At 43.7% G+C, this 15,967-nt stretch overlaps 1 protein-coding gene across 1 annotated transcript in view; it reads left to right on the top strand.

Annotated features, from left to right (window-relative positions):
* SEL1L3 (SEL1L family member 3) overlaps positions 1-15,967 on the top strand; it is a 108,229-nt gene that overhangs the window by 76,746 nt on the left and 15,516 nt on the right. Inside the window, exons 15-19 of the mRNA XM_027544209.1 lie at positions 2,157-2,333; positions 5,329-5,456; positions 6,837-6,920; positions 14,933-15,023; positions 15,156-15,240. Of these exons, the coding sequence (XP_027400010.1) occupies positions 2,157-2,333; positions 5,329-5,456; positions 6,837-6,920; positions 14,933-15,023; positions 15,156-15,240 (565 nt within the window). The remainder of the gene's footprint in view (positions 1-2,156; positions 2,334-5,328; positions 5,457-6,836; positions 6,921-14,932; positions 15,024-15,155; positions 15,241-15,967) is intronic.

Raw genomic sequence — 15,967 nt, 5'->3', positions numbered from 1 at the left:
TAGGAAGCTTAGAGTGTCTATTTTTCCTGTAGACTAGGAAGTTGGAGCATGTAGTCAGAGAGTCAAGAGGCTTTTTCTCCACCTGTGTGGTCTCAAGGGGGCATATCACCCAGGAGACAGAGTGGGCTGAAACGCACACCAGCTCCCAACCCTGACACAGACTATAGTGCAGAAATAGAAAAGCTGCTTAATGTTGGTCATTGAGGGCATAGTTCTAGAGCACCCTAAAATGGGGCTTCCTGGCAGGTGTGAAATTTGCATCTCTTTAGCATGCCAGTGGTGAATTGTCGTCTAAGGTGCTTTATTCGGAGTGTGCTTTTAGCAGAGCTGAGATGAATATTAGAGGAAATGCAGTTTTATAGCCTGGAGTACTCGCATTCTTAAGAGTGTTACATGATTCTCACTTATTCACTTGGCAGGGAGTTATTAAGCCCTTACTCTTTGTCAGGCACCGTGGTGAAGCACAGAGTTTGATGTCTGGAATTAGCTAAAAGTCACTTGAAGGTAAATCTGCAGATATAGCTGGAAATGTCCGGAATAAGGTGTGCGTATGAAGAAATATAACAAGATTTCTTGTGGGGCTCCTGACCTGGGTCCCAATACAATCTCTAAAGAAAGTTCTGCTAATGTTTTGAGTGATGACAGGTACCTTTGAATAAACCTATGCATATGGAGGTGAGCAGTACAGAAACCATTTTGATGTAAATTCCATAGGCTTATTCCAAAGCTTGTTCTTGCCACTTCATAATATGGCGTGGTCTGTCACTTCACAGAAAGACATTCATCCTGCAACTTCTCAGGAGGCTGCCTTGCATCTGGTACCACCTGAGGCTCAGGAAGAATGTTTCTATGACTGCTCCACAGCACTGATACCGTGCCAAGTGTCAGCTATCTTGAGGGCCTGTGAATCTGATGTAGGATTGGATTCTGTTTTGTGTGTCATCAGCATTCAAGGGATGGCTCTCGTTCATTTCTCAAGTATTTATTGAGCACTTACTGTATGCAAGTACTAACACAGGTGCTTGGAATACAAAAGAAAGATCCTTGGCCTCACAGAGCATCTATTCCAATGGGCTTTGCCAGTTTCTTTCTCTTGGTCTTCCTGGCACCTGGAGTCCAACGTAAAAACTAAAAAGGTTTCGGGAGCCCTCGCAGACGAAAAGGCTGCAGGCTGGGATCTTGGCATCCATAGTTGAGGGACACCTGTTCTTCATGTCTCAAAGGGGAAGGGAAAGAGATTTTGTTCCACACTTGGACTTTTAACCTGTCTCACAGATGCAAGGGCACTCACCGTTTGCCTCTCTAATCCTTTTTTCACCTGCTTGTCCATGGTCTTGTTGATCTGGCAGGAAAGCAAGAATGAGAGACCCGAATGTCCGGGTTTGCACACTTACACCCCTGCAGGGTTCCTAAGCCTTCGACAGCCAGGCTGGAAGCTACTGTGTAGAAGCAGGTGGGAGCACCTGGAGAGGGCAGAAGCAGGCCCCTGAGAGCACGAATCAGCAGGAACAAGGAGACTTGAGACTAGACTCACAAGAACCAGCCCTTCTGTGGAACAATCCCAGGTTTAGATACAGTCCTGAAGCCACCCTCCCTTCTCCGTCCCCTCCCCTCTGCCTCAGGCCCAGCCACCTGGGTCTGCTAAGCAGACCCAGGGCCCCTGAGCTTTACAAGTGGACCGTTGAAGCTTCTTCCCTCAGGTGATTTGTTGGTGTCCAGTGCAGAGTAATCAACAGACGGCTGTCAGGTCACCTAGAAATCAGCCCAGCCAGGCCAGGTTCCGGCCTCCTGTCGCAGTTGAGTGCTTGTGAGTTTCAAGGGCGTTGCTGATACTCAGGGCAGCACAAGGCCTTCTGTAGACATGGGCATTGCAAAACAGTCCACAGGGGTTGAGTGATGATTCAAGGCCAGCGTCATTGCCAAGGTGGAAGGCAGAAGTCCCAACAGCAGGCTAGTGAAGTCCTCCTGGGAAGACTTTGAGGTGGCCTCATGTTTTCTAACATTTAGCATTTCTTTAATGCCATCTGGCCCCAAAAAGAGACAGGAAAGTTTTTTCTCAGACTCTGGCAGAATGCTTTCACAGCAACTGATTCTCTTTAGAGAATTTTTCATTAAGAAAAAAAAAGTCATTTCTTTCTTCTTGTTCTAAAATCCAGGGGTTGCATCAGGCAGTCAACGGCCTGGGATGGTATTACCACAAATTCAAGAAAAATTATGCCAAAGCGGCTAAGTACTGGTTAAAAGCAGAAGAAATGGGGAACCCAGATGCCTCATACAACCTTGGAGTCCTGTACTTGGATGGCATTTTCCCAGGAGTTCCTGGAAGGAATCAGGTAAGCCTTGTGACTGGCTGTGCAGCTGGTCAGACACTTGGTCAGGAAGCAGGTGTACTGTGTGCCCAGCCCAGTGCAGACACCACCCGAGACACAGATCATGAGCTCAAGGAACTCAAGGGCCCAGTTAAGAAGACAAGAGAGTGAAGAGCAAAAACTGGCATTAGCCAAATGCCAAGTGCATTCTAATCGCTGTGACCTGAGCAGTTCTGGAAACGGGAAATAGGGAAAGCCAAAGCAGTCAAGAAGGCTTCATGGAGGAGGAGGCTTGTGCTGGGGGGAGGAGAGGGAGATGATGCGAGACGAGAATAAGAGAGATGCTGCAGAGATTGATCACTGATCTTACTGGAAGCAAAGCGGGCTGTGTCCAAAAAGGATTGCCAGGTATGAGATCGGATTGAATAATAATAATGCAAATAGCAATGACAGTCTTCAGTGTTTGCTAAACACTTCCTCTTAAAGTATCAACAATACACTCATTGATACTTTCTGTGTGCCATCCCATGTCATCCTAACTACACTCTTGGAATATAAATGTTACTACATCCATTTAACAGAATAAGCGACCAAGGCTCTGAAAGGTTTCATAACTTACTCAGACGTCAGACACTTAAGTGGAGTCAGGAACTGGTTCCCATGTGAAATGAAAGCCCCTTGTTATTGATAATAATGTTAATGGTGGTAATAACAATCTGAGCACCATTACAGTCAACGAATTAACTGAACACCCACCCTCTGCCAGGCACTCTTCTGGGCAGTGGTGGTTATGGCAGCAGACAAAACAGTCTCTGCTTTGGGGAAGCTTAGAAGCTTATATTCCAGTGGGACAGAAAGATGATAAGCAAAGATAGAGCATGTGGGAAAATGGAGGGAAGTGATATGGGGAGAAATAAAGCCAGATGAGGAGGACCCAGAAGGTAGAGACTGGTGTTAAGTTGCTTCAGTCGTGTCCGACTCTGTGCGACCTCACAGACGGCAGCCCACCAGGCTCCCCCGTCCCTGGGATTCTCCAGGCAAGAACACTGGAGTGGGTTGCCATTTCCTTCTCCAATGCAGGAAAGTGAAAAGTGAAAGTGAAGTCGCTCAGTCGTGTCCGACTCTTCACGACCCCATGGACTGCAGCCTACCAGGCTCCTCCATACATGGGATTTTCCAGGCAAGAGTACTGGAGTGGGGTGCCGTTGCCTTCTCCAAGGTAGAGACTAGGGGATGCTATTTTATAAGTGATATCAGAGAAGGTCTCTCTGATAATGTGACCTTGTACAGACTCCTAAAGGAGTCTTGTGAATATCTGGGAGAACATTCCAGAAAGAGGGAAGAACATTCCAGAAAGAGGGATCAGCAGAACAACAGGGAGATGCAACTGGCAGGAGCTGAGAGCAAGAGGGTGGCAGAAGAGATAAGATCAAGGAGGCAGGTGTGCGGGCAGCTGCTCTGAGCAAGATGGGATGGCTCTGAACAGGGCTGGGATATGCTGTGTTTGAAAAGGCTTCTCCTGGGTCCTGGCGAAGATGGGCTTGAGGAAGAGGTGAGCAAGAGCAGGGGGTTGGTGCAACAAGGACCTACTGTAGAACACATGGAACTCTGCACTCCATGTTGTTATGTGGCAGCTGGGATGGGAGGGGAGTCTGGAGGAGAATGGATACATGCATATGTGCGGCTGAATCCCTTTGCCGTCAACCTGAAACTATCACAACATAGTTAATCAGCTATCCCCCAATACAACATTAAAAGCTGAGAAAAGAAGAAGCAGGGGATTAATGCATTGAATCCAAATGAGAATGGATGGGCAGTATCAGCAAGAGGGCTGAGATGTGACTAGATTCTGGATCTGCTTTGAAGGTCAAGAGGGCAGGATTTGATGGTGATTGGATGTGAGGTGTGAAGCAGGGAGAGGAGTCAGGCTGACTCCAGAGGGTCTGGCATTTATTGAGATGGGAAGAAAGGTAGTATTCAGGCAGATGGGCAAGCTGTAGCAGCAGATTTGGGGGTGGGAAATGAGAGGATTATTTTTGGTAAAGCATCGTACCAAGCCTCGAATATCCATTATCTTATTTAATCTTCATGACAAACTTTCATGGTAGCTACTATCAGAAGCCACATGTTTCATTTGTAGAAACTGAGTATTCTCTTAGTTGGAGAGTTAAACTGACATGCTCACAGTCATGCAGCTAGTAAGGAGCAGAGCTGGGATTTGAACCCAGGCCTGTCAGACTCCAAGTTCAGTTCAGTTCAGTCGCTCAGTCATGTCTGGCTCTTTGCGACCCCATGGACTGCAACACACCAGGCTTCCCTGTCCATCACCAACTCCTGGAACTTGCTCAAACTCATTCCATCGAGTTGGTGATGCCATCCAGCCATCTCATGGCATCACCAACTCCAAAGCCCTTGCTTAAAAATGGCAGTTAACTGCCTGGGGAAAAATAATGATAATCAGTGGCGCGTCGACCCATTTAAGCACTTGTTCTCTCTTTTCCCTCTATCTCTCTTTGACTACATAGGAGGCTGTGTGTTTTTATGCATTGCAAATGTCTGTTAGCCCTCCCACACATCTGCTAGAATGGATTTTTTAATTGTCATATTCTAATTTTCACCTTCCTACTGGAACTGCAGTTTTTGCATCTGAGTTTGAAAAAAAGGTATTAAGTGAGGTTAGGAAAGCAAATGCCCGAAGTTTCTCCAGGTGTGATTTCTGATGTGATCTTCTGTCTGGCTGGCAGGGGGTTTATGTAAGGATACCTGATGATAATGACATTCGTAAGGTTATCTTATTTATTGGGTGAACTTAACAGAATAGCTGCAGTCAAGGTTATCATGTCGAGAAGCTTCTGTGATTGGCTGTCTTCCTGGAACTTGACTTGGTTTCTTAAAGATAACAGACGTTATAGGCCTATGATGAAATCACGGGTTACGTACCTCACGACCTTAGCTCTGATGAAACCTGCCCAGGAGGATATCTCACTAATGACACTGACGTTTGCTCATCTCTTTCCAGACATTAGCTGGTGAATATTTCCATAAGGCTGCACAAGGTGGACACATAGAAGGAACTTTGTGGTGTTCTCTGTACTATATCACAGGCAACCTGGAGACGTTCCCGCGAGATCCCGAGAAGGCTGTTGTGTAAGAACCTATTAGATGCTGCTTGTGAAGGGAAAGCTATATACTGTGTTCACCACTTCTGAGAAAATAGAGTTCTTTTTTCTTTTATTCTTTTTTTTTTCACTTTTAAAATGTAATTTTTATTGGTTACATGCACAAAAAAAGAGCCAAATTATTTGAGGAGGCAAAAATTTAAAAAGTAATAATTTGACAAGAAAAATAGGAAATCTTTATCCCCCACCCGCATACCATTTCCTGCTGCCTAGAATAAATCACTTTTCATGCACTCTTGCCTGGAAAATCCCATGGACGGAGGAGCCTGGTGGGCTGCAGTCCATGGGGTCGCTAGGAGTCGGACACGACTGAGCGACTTCACTTTCACTTTTCACTTTCATGCATTGGAGAAGGAAATGGCAACCCACTCCACTGTTCTTGCCTGGAGAATCCCAGGGACGGGGGAGCCTGGTGGGCTGCTATCTATGGGGTCGCACAGAGTCGGACACGACTGAAGCGACTTAGCAGCATCAGCAGCATGTTTTATTAATAATTATTTCTCTTTTTATTTGCCTCTATGTCTAAATAACATGCTTAAATCACCATTTCTTATTATACTCACTACAGACTTTGTCTAATGATGTGTCACTGGGAAAAGACAAATATATAAATAGTTCCTTCACTCTGCCGCTTCTGACTGCCCCGCATGTTCACACTTCCTACCTTCTCCCATCTTCGCCATGAGTACATCATCATTTTGCTTGGATTGGTATCAGGGTTCATATTATTGGATTTGCCAAAAAGTTCTTTTGGCCAACCCAATATTTTTACCATTTAATGCTACTCACAGCTGACCACGTAGTGTGCTATGACTACTCTTTCTTGCATAACTTTTTGTTTTCTATGGAATACTACTACTAATTATTAATTTGCTTAGCTCTCTGTGTACGTATCATTTCCTATGTACTTGATGTTGACATTCTCCTTGTGTTATCTAAATCTCCTCTCAGTATATCTACACCTATCAAGTACTCTGTTCATTTAATCTTCTTGGCAACGTCTCTTCTCTTTGTTCAGGGAGAGCTGTCTTCCTGCTATTGACTTGTTAGAATGCTTGATTCACGCTATCTTTTTCCATATTGGTAGACTCTTTTCATTAAGCACTTTTCACATCTTTGTTTCAAAAAATGACAACACTTAAACATTCATTATAAAGGGCACTGAACTCAAATGCTCCCAAAGTATATCTCTCTTTGCCTTCTTAACATTCAGATCTAACTTGTGGCTCCATAAAAATTCTAACAAGCAAAATATTCCCCAAGTGAGATTTATTGAACTCACATGAAGTAAAAAGAAATTATTTAATTTGCCGCAGTTTGGGTATTTTCTCCTCTGTTTCCTTTATAGATGGGCAAAGCACATAGCTGAGAAAAATGGCTACTTGGGCCATGTCATTCGCAAAGGCCTCAATGCCTACCTGGAGGGCTCGTGGTAAGTTCGACTGACTTTCTCAGTCCTTACCTTTCAATCTGTCAGTGTATTCTTAGGAGATGGAATCTTAAAATGCAACTGAAAAAGCAATTTGCAGGGAAATCACAGCCTCCTGGTAATGATATTCAGAGTATCACCGACTGATTGGCTGTTGATTAGAAAACATAGCATTTCCATGTTTAATTATACGCAAAAATTAGTTCTCTAGGGGGAGCGTCCACATTCATCAAGTTGAGAGACACATGAATGCATTGACTTTTCTTCCCTTCGACTTGTTCTACTTGGTTTCAGAGTCTGGAGACAGCATAGGGGATCCCTGCTGACCCTCTGCCTCTCACTGGCACGTCACAGAAAGTCCAGGATTTCTATCTTGTCCGTGAGAAGGAGTGCAAGCAGTGTGTTTAGGGCTTAGGGTACCTTTCCTAGGATTGCTGGAAGTCACTCAGCAGACCTCAAGTGTCACAGCCAAATAGACTCCCCCTCTCTAAGTATCTTCTGATGGAGTTAGCAAATCTCACCCTGCATGAAATGGGGTAAAACCCCACACATGAGGACCAGTAAATGCCCCATGTCCAGTTACTTGATTTTACAAATATAAGGGCACCCCTCTCCAAGATCTACCTGAGTCCGTCTCTCTGTTCTCTGTTTTCAGGCCTCGCGGTCCATCTTACTTTTCTTTGTGCTACATTTTGTGTGCTTGTTTATTGACTAAATGGCCTGGATATTTCCGTAATAACTAAAAGGGAAATGCAAATCAGCACACATCCCATTGGTCCACCATCTGAAAGATTTTAGAGCAGCCCTATCATTGATTGTGCTCTGATATGAATTTTAATTAAAAATTAAAATATAAGTCCCAAAGAAGGTCATTTCCTTCTTTGGTTCATGGATGCCCAGGTAATCCATAGATAGCATCTCAGCGAATGAGAATCTCAAATTAGAAAATGCAGGGGAAATGGGCCACGTGAAAAAAAGCACTTAATAAAACTGTGTATTAGTATCATCTTGTAAAAGTTTATCATCTGTGGCCTCACTTTGTATAATGAGAAAGGAATTTTTTAAATGAAATGATCTTTTCCCAATTGATACACCTTACTATTTGTGTGCTGTTTATCTTGTTTCCCAAGTAAACTTCAATTTATAAAACGTCCCAGGTTGACCTTCGCTCATTTCTGCTTCTCACCCTCCACATTTCCCATCCTTTGCTCCTGACAACTTCTTAGGGGAAACTAAGCGTTCAAACATCAAAATGTTTCTATGTGGGGTTTTCCCAAAGGAAGAGCACATATGTAAACACCCCCAGCACACACACACACACACACACACACACACACACCCCAAGATGTCTTACACTTTTTCCCATAAAGAGGGTATCTGCTAATAGCTTAGCTTTCTTGCCGACTTTTGAATTTAACATCACAAAGCACTTCAGGGAGAACATTTAAAAATTTTCTGTGAAGGTCAAGAGGGGTTAAGCTGTAGTGGCCTGCTTTCCGTCTTGGAATATTCAGCCGCATTACATGATTGATTTGGGGGCGGTGGGGGGGCGGTGGATTAAGTGTGCTCTCCACGGTGGGTGAGTTTGGGTTCAGTTCAGCGGATTTTCCTGAGTGCACTTAAATGCAGGATGCCATAGCTGCAGGGGATGTCACAGGTAAGACGGGGCCGTCCACCGCCTCATCTCTTCCTGGTGCTAAACGGCCTGCAGTTTCTCAGGTGGCCCCTATTCTCTCCGACCTCTGGGCCTTTGCACTTGCTGTTCCCTCTGCTCAGAAGTCCTGCCTAACCCCTTAGACCCTTTGTCCTTGCATGGGTCATGATGGCTCTTTACTTGTTGATTACCCTGTGATGTGTGTCCCAGTGCTCAGCACCTAATGGCTTCTAGGAAATACTCAAAAACTACTGAGAGAATGATTTAAGGCAAATAGACAGAACAACCATCACTGAAGAGCCATGAGCGGTATATGAAGAGCATCGGGGATTCAGAGGAAGAAAAGATACAGCCTGGTTAGGGCACTTAGTTCAGCCTGTATAAAGGTGGTAACACTATATGGCCTCGAGGGATGGGTGGAATTTCCACCTAGTCATAGTACTTCTATGGGCTTCCCTGATGGCTCAGATGGTAAAGAATCTGCCTGCAATGCAGGAGACCTGGATTCGATTCCTGGGTTGGGAAGATCCCCTGGAGAAGGGAATGGCAACCCACTCCAGTATTCTTGCCTGGAGATTTCTGTGGACAGAGGAGCCTGGTGGATTATAGTCCTTGGGTTCGCAAAGAGTTGGACATGACTGAGTGACTAACACTTTCACAGTAATTAACAGGATCACAAAAAGCAAAGAAACAGGAAAATTCTGGGTGTGTCTGGAAATTTTTAAGCCACTCAGTTTGCCTTGAGGGTAAAATTCATAAAAGGAAGTGGTCTATGACAAGACCAAAGAGGTGCTGTGTTATGGGAGTTTGAATAGCAGTTATATAGGTTTTATTTAGTTTGTCAAGTAGTGGGGAGCCAATAATGGTTTGAGGAGAGGGTAGTGACATGATAGAGGTGGGTTCTGAGATGCTTAACCAAACAGCTGCAAATTATGGGGAAGAGAAGGGAGGACCTGAATAGGGAAGTTAGTTCAGAATCCAGGTTAAAGGATCTGAGCTTTTGAGCTGGAGCTGCAGCCTGGGCCAGGTAAGTTGTTTCCATGTCTTTTATCATTCAATAATTGCTGCCTACCAATAATATGCAATATGTATATAAGTTCCAAAGTGAAAGTCAGTCAGTCGTGTCCGACTCTTTGCTACCCCATGGTCTATACAGTCCACGGAATTCCTCAGGCCAGAACACTAGGATGGTTCGGTTCAGTTCAGTTAGCCTTTCCCTTATCCAGGGGATCTTCCCAACCTAGGGATCGAACCCAGGTCTCCCACATTGCAGGCAGATTCTTTACCAGCTGAGCCACAAGGGAAGCCCAAGTTCCAAACCATAACAATAAAATGAACACCTGTAACCCTACCAACCTGTTTAAGAAAATAGACCATTGAAACCCCCTGCGTGTTCTTCCCAGATGAAACCCACCCCAGCCCCCAGGATCCAGAACTAACCATTTAGTGAGTCTTTTGTCCTTCTGCCCATTTCTCGCTTTATAGTTTTGCTCTATATGGATATAATCCTGAGCAATAGATTTGACTTGTTTCTGAGCTTCATATCATTAGAGTCATATCATATGTAATTCTTCATAAATAAACATCATGCTTATTTAACTTGATGTTTCTGGGATGCATATCTTTGGATACATGTAGGTCATTCATTTTCACTGCTGTCACATACTGCAGTTTACTTACCAGCTCTAACATATTTGGGTTCTTTCCCTTAAGAACAATGTAGCCATGCACATTTTTTATGTATATCCTAGTACATGTAGGAAGAATTTCTCCAAAAATACATGCTTCGGAATAGGGTCACAGGCTTGCCATGTGTTCAACTTTACAAGACAACGTCAACTGTTTTCCAAAATGTTTTACCCATTTACGTTCCTGTCAACCCCATATAAATTTCTGTTTCTTCATAGCCTTGCCAGTTCTGACGCTGATACTAAGTATTATTAAAGATGTGTCTTCATCTGGACTTGAGACCTTGTCCTACTAACAGGAAGAAACCCCTAGTACCCATTATGGTGGGAGTATCTTTGTCAAAGTATATTTGAGACAAAGAGCTTTTCTCCTTTCCTTCTCTCTGAGCCTCCAAACGCCTCCGGGGTTAAATAGGAAATGTATGGCCGTTGGCCTCCCCACACCACAACATGGTGTTTTTTGGGGTCCCATCTATTTTGCTGTAATAGAACTAAATCATCCATCACTGTCCCAAGTTCACCTCTTTTTTCATTTTTTGTGAGTGCATTTATTCTGGGCATTATTTTCAAATCACATGTGTCAGTTTGATGAGCTTGTGCTTTTCTGTGTTGTTCTGAGATTTATATGGGGTAGTTTAAAAGAGGAGCATGATTGAGAACAGGGCATTTTGCTGCTTAGGCAAAATACGGAAGGTAATGCTGTCATGCCCGAGGCCATCCTCGGACACCAGGAGAAGTCAGCTAAGGAGAGGTCACCTGTCATGTTTCATTTCTTTCCTGCATATCCTGCTGCGTGTTTTATCTGTGAGCTGTGTGTTTTATTGTCCTTTGTCTTAACTATACCCCCCAAACACTTAACCCTGGAGGTTAGCCAGATTCTAGTAAGCTTGAGGCAAGACAAGCAGGCATGCAAGATTCCTGTTTAAAGAAGTGCGTCTTTTTGCCTTGGAGCAGGGTCCTAAGTTCCACTGAGACCCCAGGATTTTTTTTTTTTTTCATATATATGTATATTTCCAGTTTGGACTGCTTCAGGCATTGGCAGAAAAGAATCCAGAGAAAATAATTGGATTGTTTGAGAAACTGCTCAGAGAAACTCAAATTCACAGTTCTCAGCAAGCAGCCAAAGGATTGATTATTAAGATGTATCATTATAAAAGTTCTATAAATGGATGTGCCGAGTCTGAAGTGGGAGGGTAACAAATGTGCCCCTACACTCGCTCTTTAATCCACTTCTCTCTGCACCCCCACCCCAGTCCCCATCAGAATGACTGCCTGGGCGACTAGTTCACTTTAGCACATTGGAAATAAAGCTGGACACCCTGGTCAGCTTCCTAAACCTTGAGGAAGTTCACGGAAGGATGGTACAGATTTCCGGCTTGTCTCTGGGCCCCCTACACAGAGAAAATACTGAGTAAATGTTTATCCTGTGAATAGATGGATAGAAATGTCTGTAATTAATACTTTCAGGCAATCTCAGTTGAGACACAAGTAAGAGCAAAGTGCTGGGAGGCTGAATGTAGGTAGGGTTTCGGCAGAGGTGTCCTGTCTCTGCAGTCTTCGTAAGTTGAGAGAATCTGGTCTTCAGTGTCTGACGCTTGCCTAGAGTTCACTCTTGAATATATGAAAATGGATGATGGTGGTTTTGGATTCCATGGCTTCTGTAAAATGGAAGACAGAGGTGGATTTCTGTTCAGTGCTTTTTCTTTCTTTTTTTTTTTTTCTGCCACTGGGCGTTTGGGATCTTCGTCCCCTGACCCGAGACTGAACCTGTGCCCCCTACAGTGGAAACGCAGAGTCTTAACCACTGGATCTCCAGGAAGTCAAAGTTTTTAGACTTCTTTTTGATGATTTCAGTGCTTCCTCAAAGGAAACTCTTGAGAATTCTGTGAAATTTCCTCCTGGCTTCTACTGACACAATAATTGGTCAATGGAAGGTTGTTATCGTCATTTAGCTGATAAAGTCATGTCTGACTTTTGGCAACCCCATGGATTGTAGCCCACCAGGTTCCTCTGTTCATGGGATTTCTCAGGCAAGAATACTGGAGTGGGTTGCCATTTCCTTCTCCAGGGGATCTTCCAGACCCAGGGATCAAACCTGCATCTCCTGCATTGGCAGGCGGATTCTTTACCACTGAGCCACCTGGAAAGCCCCAGGCAGTGGAAGTGTTCCTATAAAAATGTGTTCCTCTCTTCCCTCTCCCACCACCCAAGTAACTTTAGAGACAAGGTATTGTCTTTATAAAATTTATCATAGTGACTTTGTTTTTACAGGAAATGTCAACCTGTGTCCCCTGCTCCCAAAATCTAACAGTCTGCCCAACCACTGTCTAAGAAAAACTCATTTTCTTAACATTGCAGTAATATGACCCTGTTCCATGATGGCAGCAGAGGGAGCCCCCCTGACATCTGACCTTGGGCTGACAACTCTCTACCATCTCCTTCCCTCATCCATCCCTGGGGGAAACTGAGGCACTGATGCAAACCTGAGTGTTTGAGATTATAAGACCTTTGGGATGGGACCTTATTGTAGGATGGGTCTTGCTGCTGAACCTTCCTCAAGGGTCCTCCATCTAGAGTCCACTCTGAGGATTCTTGTCACCGAACATGATTCTTGGAGGCTATGTAAGAAAATGCCTGGGGCCTTTTGTGTTGTTGCAGTCTCAGTTGTGGGCTTGTTACGTGGCTTGTTACACTCCTTTCATGGCTGCTTAGCCAGTCTTATCTCTTGAGCATGAGTCATGCCTAATTGGTCAGCTGCCTTGGGTATCTCGGAGGCCAGAAATCAGCACACTCAGCAGCCATGACCTGGGATGTCTGATTGAAGGTCTGCCTGTCCTAATTTGACCCCCAATCATCTCTCTCTGTCCCCACGAGAAGGCCTGCCAGGAGCTGTTTTAGCCATGTAGAAAAGATGACCTCCTGGGACTTTCTTGGGGGTCCAGTGATTAACACTTTGCACTTCCACTGCAGGAGGCACAGGTTGGATCCCAGGTTGGGGAACTAAGATCCTGCATGCCATGAGGTGTGGCCAACAAAAGAAAAGATGACTGTCTGCAGCCCCCTGCCCTGCCCTTTCTTAAACAGTTCTTAGATGGAGCTAAAATTAATGAAGAGTTCTTAATGTCAGCCACTGAAAATGAAAAATAAGCTTTAGAAACAACCATTTATAGTTAAAATTTTAACTTATGGAATGGGTAACACAAAAGAAAATGGAGGAAATCAGATAAGTTAAAAAAAAATCGCTTGCACTCTCAGCACCTAGAGATAAGTACTGTTAGCGTTCTGGTGGATTGTTTTAAGTAGTTTTTTCTCTCTGCATATATGCATCTGCATATGTATGTCCATGTGTGTATTCAGTTTTATATTTGTTTTGCAAAAATGAGATTGCACTGTTTTTTATCCTGCTTTTCTCACCCAATGGAAAATTTGGCATAGACACCTTTCTACAATTTTGAATGCTCTTCTTCAACATCACTTTAATGACCTCCTCTGAAAGTGGCTGCACCATGGGTTAATTGAACGAGCCACTGGTTTACAGATATTTGTGGGGTTTTTGATGTTGTCATCGTTGATATACACAGATCCGACATGAGCTCTGTTGTCACAGAGTCTTTGCATGTTTCTGATTTTTTTTTTAATTTACTATTTTTTATTTTTTTAAATTAATTTAATTTTTTTGAAGCACAATTACTTTACAGAATTTTGTTGTTTTCTGTCAAACCTCAACATGAACCAGCCATAGGTATATATATATCCCCTCCCTTTTGAAACTCCCTCCCATCTCGCTCCCCACCCCACCCCTCTAGGTTGATACAGAGCCCCTGTTTGAGTTTCCTGAGCCATACAGCAAATTCCCGACGGCTGTCTATTTTACACATGGTTCTTGGAATAAACCTTCATGAGGCAGAACTGTTGGGCCAGGTGGTATGTACATTTGTAAGGCTCTCACATTTAACAGTTGCATCAATTGCTACTGCTTCCCACTAGCAGTGGTTAGAGAAATATGTCCATTTTCCCCAAGCCCTTGCCGTTATCCGGATTATGAATCGGGTGCCAACCTTTCAACAGATGACAGGTGGTCTCATTGTTTTGCAATTATTCAATTACCAGTGGTCTTGAATACTTTTTTTTTTAAATGTGTTTTTGACCATTGGTATCAAGCACCTTGTAAACTGCTTCTCCTTTGCCAAACTTCTAATGTACCTCAAAAGCTCAGCTTTAATTAAGCTTGTTCAGAGTCCTAAGCCTCATAAAGCCCTTCACAAAACAGGACTCAAAAGCACAGAGCTTTTTCTTAATACCACTTATCTCCTCTAAGCGAGGGTGGAGGATGGAGGATGGAGGATGGAGGATGGAAGGATTTCAAGGACCCAAAGCCGATAGACAGCTCCCTAGGCAGCACTCAACGTGTCATTCGGCCAGTAGAGGTCGCTGTTGTATCAACCAGCTCCCCAACCTTATCTGTGAGTTCAGCCTTTTAAGATAGAAAATAAATCAGTGCATGCAGTATTTTTAACAACAGTATTTATTTAAAAAAAAAAAAAAAAAACTCATGATTTTGTGCTTTAAAAAAAACTGCTTATTTTGTGCCCTCTTATGTGTGAATATAAAGCTCTCTGTGAATATTAGTAAAAGCCACTATATGAAATTTATTATTAATCATCTATTTTTAGGCATGAAGCTTTGCTGTATTATGTTTTAGCAGCAGAAACTGGAATTGAAGTGTCACAGACAAATTTAGCACACATCTGTGAGGAGAGGCCAGTAAGTAAATGTATTCTCCTCAGACTAGAAGCTCTAAGGTTAAGGATAATGAATTGGGTTTTATGGAGGCAAAATCAGTCACTTGGCCAAAATATTAATGAGTTAACTTTTTCTCCCCCTTCATTCCCTTAGGACCTGGCCAAGAGATACTTGGGTGTTAATTGTGTTTGGAGATACTATAATTTCTCTGTTTTTCAAATCGATGCTCCTTCATTTGGTATGTATAGAGAAACGGGTGCTAAATTGAAGCTTTGGAGGCTTTTAATCTTTGGTAACAGGGAACATCTAACAGCTTTGTGTGAAGTGTGATATTTCTAAACAATTAAGAAAGAGAGTGAAAAATTTCAGCCATTAAGATCTTGCCTAAACTCTGCTCTCAATCTCAAGCAGAGCATTTCTCCTCATCCATCGTCTACTGAATGCTTAGATCCACCATTTTCTAAGGAATCAGCGAGAATTTATAAGAGAAAGCTATTCTGGAGAGTCCCTGGCCAGGCATTTACCCTTTTGCCCTCAGATGGATTCCCTGTCTACCTGGTTCTGCTCTGTGTGATAGGAGGCTGACCCTCAGGAACTACAGTTCCCAGACCCATTTGGATCTGATTAGTTTCAGCCAATGGGAGGCGCAGGCAGGAAATGTCAGCGTGGGAGAAGATGAGAAGCCCAAATATTTCTCTATTTCTCTGTCTGCTTTGGGCTGTATCTCTGTCAATGGCTGCACTTCCATGGTCCCAGCTCCTGCCTGGCAGTCCATCCTCTGTGGTCTCAACTGGCCCCGAGTTCTGGGAAGGTTGTAGCTTCCCTCATTGCTAATCTCTAGGTTGCCTACTCTTTCCCATTTGCCCTTTCAGCTCTTCCAACACTCATAGCCAGTTGCAAAATCCCAGTTTTGAATGGTCCAACGTGGATTCTTTTTCTGATTGGACATTGAGAGATACATACAC

This window comes from Bos indicus x Bos taurus, chromosome 6 (assembly GCF_003369695.1).
Source record: "Bos indicus x Bos taurus breed Angus x Brahman F1 hybrid chromosome 6, Bos_hybrid_MaternalHap_v2.0, whole genome shotgun sequence".
Taxonomy (NCBI): Eukaryota; Metazoa; Chordata; class Mammalia; order Artiodactyla; family Bovidae; genus Bos; species Bos indicus x Bos taurus.
The sequence above is the reverse complement of the archived record's forward strand: the minus strand, read 5'-3'. Positions and strand labels throughout refer to the sequence as shown.